Source organism: Nicotiana sylvestris, chromosome 5 (genome assembly GCF_000393655.2).
Source record: "Nicotiana sylvestris chromosome 5, ASM39365v2, whole genome shotgun sequence".
In the NCBI taxonomy this organism is placed as follows: domain Eukaryota; kingdom Viridiplantae; phylum Streptophyta; class Magnoliopsida; order Solanales; family Solanaceae; genus Nicotiana; species Nicotiana sylvestris.
In genome coordinates, this window is record NC_091061.1 from 21497518 (window position 1) to 21505697 (window position 8180).

Below are 8180 nucleotides of genomic sequence, written 5' to 3' on the forward strand. Positions count from 1 at the left end.
ACCTTGAGATTAAGTGTCTCAATTCATTCCGAAATTCCTTCGGACCCGAACCGACTACCCTGGCAAGTTACATAACAACTATAAAGTACAAAATAAGCAATAAATAGGGAACGAGGCTACAACTCTCAAAACGACCGACCGGATCGTTACAGCTACCACTTGAGTGTAATCAATTTAAAAGACATTTTTACGCAAACAAAAGAAGATAAATAAATCCACTGCCATATGCAACAACTGAAAATAAAGACATACAGAAATACAAAAGTAAAGACAAAGACAAGAGTATATCGCATTGTTCAAAGTAAGGGTATTACAATAATCACATAAACCCCGCCTTTACATTCTGTTTATAAACACAAAGTAAATCTCTTTATAAAAAACTCTCCGTAAAGGCAACAATACAACAACTTCACAGTAAAAATCTACAATGACAAAAAATTCCCCTTTTAAAAATTTCGAAAACCCTAAAGCAAATAGAAGAAATTTCAAAAAGTCCTAGGTTCAACCCACCCACTGCTAACAAAAACGGGTAATGCAAGAGGAAGAATACTAACCTAAAATTGCATAAATCTACCTCCCATAGAAGATGAAAGTCGCGCTTGAGATAGTCGCCGGAATCGCCTTCAATAGAGCTCCTTGGAGATGAATCGCAAAATGAGAGTTAATTTCGGATAAATTAGTTTTAACCCTTTCTACTGGATTGGTCGAGTCGGGTTAGGTCATAAATATAAAGGGTTAAAAATAGTGGGTCAAGTTTAATAATTGTCAAATGGCTAAAGTCAAATGCGTGAATTACACGGATAAACGTTTTACAGGACTTGGTCAAAGAAGGTGTATACTAGATACACTTTAGAAAAGTTGCGTACGTAATATTATTATCGTACACAAAAAATGTGTACGAGAGATTTGGTCCATAGTTCAGGTGCATGTCAATTTATGTATTTTGCCTAAATACAAGAGGAGTTTAAATAATGTGCACTTACATTATACAATTTTCTTACACATGTGAATCTTCATACATTATACATAGCAAGCTAGATGAGAGTATTACATGTTATGACCGATTATATTGCATTGATAATGTAATTTTTTAATACTATCTGTATATATTACTTAAATTTATACGAATATTTGGATCCAATTCTTCTCAAGTGGAGATCCTGATCTCCATTTCCTTCAGATCCAACATCTGATATATATCCGAATAAAAAATTTATCTTATATATACCGTGTAATTTCTCCATAATTTTCTAACCCTAACTCCGCCCATAGATTTTTGACGCGTGCTCCTCTGATAGGCACCCTTTTTACTCCGTTATTGACCAGGTAATTAATGTCCAAAAAGGTTCTAATTAGATCCATTTCTAACGGATCAGAGTTGTAAAAAAATAGCAACATATATAATTAATCCGTCAATAACATCATTATTAATTCAACCAAATAGAAAGACTAACATTTTCATCTTGTTTTGTGTATAGCAATGGCAGAGAAACAAGTGATGATCTTTGCCCTTGATGATAGTGACCATAGCTTCTATGCCCTTGAATGGACTCTCGATCATTTCTTCCCTTCTCCTTCAACTTCCAGCTTTAAACTCATCATTGTTCATGCAAAACCTAATCCAACTACTGTTATAGGAGCTGTTGGACCAGGTATTACAATTACTTGTATATTTCTTTTCGAATTTCCTCCAATATTTGGAGGATCAGAGGTACATTTAAAGATTAATTTGATGGTTTCAACCTTCGAGACATACCAACTGTTTGGCCAAGCTTCTGGGAAGCTTAAAGTTTATATTTTTTTTCCAATAAATAAATAAAATTGTTTTTATTTTTAGAGAATTGAGGTGTTTGGGCAAGCTTTTAGGAAAAATAAGTGCTTTTGAGTCGTAAAAGAAATTGTTTCCCGAAGGTGAAAAAGCAGCTTTTACCCAAAAGTACTTTTGAAGCCTCGGTGAAGCATAAATTGTAATATTAGCCAAAAATAATCAACAACTATCTCTCTCTCTCTCTCTATATATATATATATATATATTAAAGCAAGAAAGTTACCATATATAATTGACATTATGGTTCAGCCAAGTGGCAAGTGAATAAATATCAATAGTATATGGTAACTTTATTCTATAATTGACTATTTTAGTTAAATACAAATATTATATATATATATATATATATATATATATATATATATATATATATATATATATATATATATATATATAATTAAAAGATAATTTTGAATTTATAGATAAAGTTCTAAAATTCGATATATATATATATATATATATATATATATATTAAAGCAAGAAAGTTACCATATATAATTGACATTATGGTTAAGCCAAGTGGCAAGCTAATAAATATCAATAGTATATGGTAACTTTATTCTATATTTGACTATTTTAGTTAAATAATTCGAATTTTAAAACTTATCTATAAATTATATATATGAATTAAAAGACATATATATATATATATATTAAAGCAAGAAAGTTACCATATATAATTGACATTATGGTTCAGCCAAGTGGCAAGTGAATAAATATCAATAGTATATGGTAACTTTATTCTATAATTGACTATTTTAGTTAAATACAAATATTATATATATATATATATATATATATATATATATATATATATATAATTAAAAGATAATTTTGAATTTATAGATAATTGTATCTCACCTAATATATATCTATATATATATATATATTAAAGCAAGAAAGTTACCATATATAATTGACATTATGGTTAAGCCAAGTGGCAAGCTAATAAATGTCAATAGTATATGGTAACTTTATTCTATATTTGACTATTTTAGTTAAATATAAATATTATATATGTATATATACGAAATTTAAATTAAAAGATAATTTTGAATTTATAGATAAAATTCTAAAATTCGAATTTAAATTAAAAATAAAATTTATCTTTTTTTATCATGTTATCATACTTAATTTGGTTAATGATCATATGCAATCATGTTAGGAACTTTTGTTATTTTTTATAATTACTTAAATACTACTTTGCCTCTAGCAAAAAAAAAAAAAACTACTCCATATAATTATAAAACTCTTTCACATTTAAAATCCTATAAGTATAGTTCTTTGAAACGCTGTAGCTAGATTTGAATAAAACAAAATTCTTTTAAAATAAATGTAATATATAGGCTACACGTCTATGTTTATCTAAATAACAAAAAAGAGTTTACAAAACCAAATAAAAATTTACTTACATATATAATAAAGTAAACATACATGCTGGAGAAAAAAACAACACAAAATCAGTCAATATTAAAAAAAGAAAAAGAAAAAAAAAGTTTTTTTTTCTTGAAGAATATTTGTTTGAAAAGTCAATTTGCATAAATGGACTTCAAACAAATAACAAAACTTTGGCTATACAATTGCTATCATTAATTTCAGTTTAGCACATTCAAGGATCGAAGGGCATAAGTTGAAACCCCTTCATTTAGCTGTAGTCAAGCCAATATTGCAAGGATATAATATTTTTTTTGTCAAAGAATATTAGTTTTGAATTATTAGATTATGTGAAAGGTTTTTTTTCTTCAAACTCAACAAGAGATAAATTGGTTTCTAATTGATAGTTTCTATAGTGACTTTTAAATGTAACAAAGAGTATGTATAAAGAAAAAATTGGTATGACGTGAAATATTTTTTTTTAAATGTAAACAAATTATTTCAAAAAAACTCTTTACTTTTTTTAATTAAAATATAATAAAAAGATAAGATATTTTTGAACATTAGTAGAGAGTTTTAAAATTATTATAATAGAAGTTATATAATGGATAAACTCAAAAAATCAAAATCTTATGGAATATTTATATAATATCTGGTCATATTTATTATTTGCTTTTTATAGCTAACATAAATAGATGATATACCGACAACACACGATTATACACATATTATATATGGATTATATATAAATTACACATCATTTAATTTTTTAATTTAAGTGATCGGGTGAGCACCTATTTAGGCTGATTAGATAAAGCTAAAAGAAAAATATGAAATAATTTTAACCAAAGACTAACAATATAATTAAAGTTCATATGTATACAATTTTTATTAAAACTCAAAATAATGACATAAAAAATAAGATAAAAGAAAATATATATTGAAAAAAATGTTAGAAAAATCTAAAAACGAGAAATAAAATATGACAACAAATTTCTTCTTATGTTTCATCTTTGTTGAGTATAAAAGTTTTGAAAGTTAATCTCATCGATTTCAAATATATTTTTTTCAACTCAAATACATATATTATAAGATAAGGATCTCTTAGAATATTTTTTTAATTTACATTATGTGTCGTTTTAAAAAAATCACTATTACTAACAAACTGATATGGTATTTGAATTTGAATTGGAATACAATTTGAGTAGTTTGCATTAAGGTTAAGCCAAGTATGATGTCGAAAAATAAACTACTTGACAATTTTAGGACAATATATGCAATATTTTATAATAATAATAATCAACTAATTTAACGTTTAAAGATTCAAAGAACAAATTTTTTGTACATATAGGGTATTAAAAATTTAAATTCTGGGACTAGAGATATCGATAAACTTAAAGTGGAGTCGTACTGAAATAAATCCGGCCAAAGAATCATTTAAATTTTTGGATAGCCGATTAAAGTAAATTTTAAATTAAGGATAATATCTTCACTTGCATCATTATAAAGATAATCATTATTATAATATATATAAAGTTTTAGAAATTGAAATTTCAAAATAGAAATATTTTTTGAAAGATAAAATCATACCAAATAAGAATTCAAGTCGTAGTATAAGAGTCACGTCGTAATCAAAGAATCGTTTATATCATGTCAAGCTTTGTGCTTTGCCATAAATATGAGTTATTATTTCACTTTGTATTTTTAGGTTCCAATGGCACCTATGCGAATATTGCAAAAATAAAATTATCACTACGAGAACTGAGAAAATGTTAGTCTTTTTTCATGTAGTGTTTCTTCATTAATATCTAACGATTATCTATAATTATTTAGAAGGTTTAAATGTTAAGGTTATTTACATATAATTCAAATAACTCAGATATTTAACATGGTTAATATCAGATATCAAAATGAAGTAAAACAATTCACTAGCTAAAGAATTTTTTATATTTTTGGATAACCAACTAAAATGAGTTTTAAATTAAGAATAATGTTTTTAATTGTATTATTATAAAAATAATTATTATTGAAAAATAATATTTTAGGAACTGAAATTTTAAGAAAGAAATATTTTTCAAGAGATATCAACACACCAAATACGAGTTTAAGTAGTAGTAAAAGAGTTAAGTCTTATCCAAAGTGTCATTCATTGTCTCAACATTTGATTGTTTTGCCATAAATATGATTATTATTTTGCTTCCTCACTATTTTTAGGATCCAATGATACCGGCAATAATGGTATAAAAAAAAAAGGAAAATAGAAGAAATGGTTAATTTTTTTCATGTAGTTAATATCCAATGATTATCTATATTTACTGAGAAAGTATAAATTTTAAGATTATTTACATACAATCCAAATAACTTAAATATTTGACATGATTAGTGTCCGCGCATCCACGCCGGTACTAATACTAGTATATTTAAAAGTATTTTTTGGAAAAATACTTGAAATTTAGCAAATTTTGGTAGTTTGGTCAAACATGCTACTCCCTCCGGTCCAAAATAAGTGATTTTTTGGTATTTTTTTTGTAGTCCAAAATAAGTGATTTTTTCAGATTTCAAGAATGAATTAATTATTTTTTCCTACATTGTCCTTGGAGTAAATAGTGTTGGAATATGTGTTAGGAGTATTTATGTGAGATAGTAAAGATTAACATGGTCAATTTCATTGCTAATTAATGCTAAAAGGTGAGTTTCTTAATCTGTGTAAAAACATCCAAAAAATCACTTATTTTGGACCGGAGGAAGTAATAGGTTGAGCACATTGTGTTTTCGAGAACGTATTTTCAGAAATTTAATGTTTTTTGTAATTTAAATATTTTTTTCACACACATATCCATGTCGAAATACTGGATTTATTGAAGCAACGAAAAAGCTGGAAACAATACCTTTGGTCAAGGGTTCAAACTCATGTGGAAATAACTTCTCTTGCAGAAATGTAACTTAAAACTGCGTGCAATAGATACAATATTATAGTCCAACCCTTCGTTAGGCCTGACACAGTGTGTGAGCGAACGGGAGCTTAATACACTTTCTTCCATGATTGAATGATGACTTGAGTTGGTTTCTTTCACAAACTGACATGTTTTTGTGAATGTTAATGTTTCAGGAACAACAGACATGTACACGATGGTAGAAACAGACATAAAAAAGACAGCCCAAAAAATTATTGACAAAGCTAAAGAGTTAAGCAAGAGTAAAGGGGTTGCTAATGTTGCATGTGAAATACTTGAAGGTGATGCTAGGAATGTTATTTGTGATGCTGTTGAAAGGCATCACGCCTCTCTCTTGGTCATGGGCAGCCATGGCTATGGAACTTTCAAAAGGTACTAAAAATTAAAGAACATTTATAATGTTATTTTGACACTTCGTACTTTTTTGGAGATCCAAACTAAATGAACTATGTGCTGCTATGTGACCAGGAGGTCGCGAGTTCGAGCTTTGGAAATAGCTTCTTACAGAAATGTAGGGTAATATGATAGACTCTTGTGGTCCGGCCCTTCCTCGAACCCCGCACATCACGGGAACTTAGTGTACCGAGCTGCCCTTAAACTAAATGAACTATGTGCGAAATCTTTAAATTGAATTCTTTTAACCTTTTTAATAGGAGCAGATCTGCAATTTATAGAACTTTTATGATATTTTCTGAGCATCGAATTTTAATTTTCAAAAATGAATTATATAATCTAGTCTGATCTTACTTGAGATTTACTCAAATCGACTTTTACTAAGAAAAGTATATCAAATAATTAAATTGGGACGAAAGAAGTATAAAAAAGAGTTTTTCATTTAATATATATTGAAAGTGTAAATTTTTTATCACTTAAAAGTCAATTAAGCAATTTTAAAGCATGCATGGATAACGTGTTCCGCCAAGTAAAATTAACTGCTGGTTTTACGTTGTCAGTGAATATTAATTAAACTCTAAAAAAGTACCATAATCAGTCGGTAAATATTAATTAGACTATAAAAAAATAGCATAACCAGTCGAGAATTCTATTTTCTTTTTTTTGGGCGATTTTCTTTCTTTTGCTAGAAATTATTGTTTGAAATTAATTCTTCAATAATGTTAATTTGCAGGGCTGTTTTGGGTAGCGTAAGTGACTACTGCTCTCACCATGCTCATTGCTCTGTGATGATTGTGAAGAAGCCTAAGCCACAAAATTAAACCTACTTTTCTCCCTCCAGGAGCTGATTCTATTGATCTATGTAGAATTGAGTTTAGTACTAGCAAATACTAGCGAGAGGCATAGATCTTGGATTTAAAGTTTAATAAGTTCCTACACTTCAAGTTAATATACAATAGTAATTGGTTTACGATCATATATTTATAGAAATTTAATAAATTTATTATAATAAATGTATAAGATCTCGACAAAAGCTAGCTACGTGATTCACTTGAACTCGTAGCTTACATGGTAGATCCGCCCTAACTAGTAGCTTGGTAGTTGGTACTAGCTGCTTTAGTTTTTCTTTTTCTTTTTGGCTATTTTTATTGTTTACCTTAAAAATGGTAATTACAATTAGATTTGATTTTGTGGTTCTAAAAATACATAATTTATTTTAATGCTAGTTGTTAGGCAGTAAATGCTAAGTGTAAGATTAGAAAATAAGATAAGAGCTTGAAGGTGATATGTTAAGCAAACCGAGAGGCTGAGAATCGGGGCCTCGAGCTGGCCTATACAGGGCCTCGAGGTCGAGCTAAGCATTAGGCTGTGCCCGGTCGATGAAGGGCTAACAGTTTTGAGAGCTTTGATCTGAGCTTTTTATGGTCAATAATGAGCAATAAATGAAGAACAATTAATGGAACACAATAAATGTAAGCAATAAATATAAATAATAGAATCAAGGGAGAATGTGTTTAAGTTAGAGGACAAAGAATGTTCTTGTATTGAATATTGTAGTATGTATCCTGTGTGCAAAAAATAACAAAGGTCCCCTTTATATAGGAGGGGAATCCCAATATAGTACATACGCA

The 8180-nt window shown here is 28.0% G+C and overlaps 1 protein-coding gene across 1 annotated transcript; it reads left to right on the forward strand.

Moving 5' to 3' along the window:
• Positions 1-1444: 1444 nt before the first annotated feature.
• Positions 1445-7639, forward strand: LOC104241892 (universal stress protein A-like protein). Its single transcript, XM_009796851.2, has 3 exons — positions 1445-1652; positions 6312-6528; positions 7283-7639. Exons 1-3 carry the CDS (start codon positions 1481-1483, stop codon positions 7368-7370), a joined length of 477 nt encoding a protein of 158 aa, XP_009795153.1. The 5' UTR covers positions 1445-1480; the 3' UTR covers positions 7371-7639.
• Positions 7640-8180: the final 541 nt, after the last annotated feature.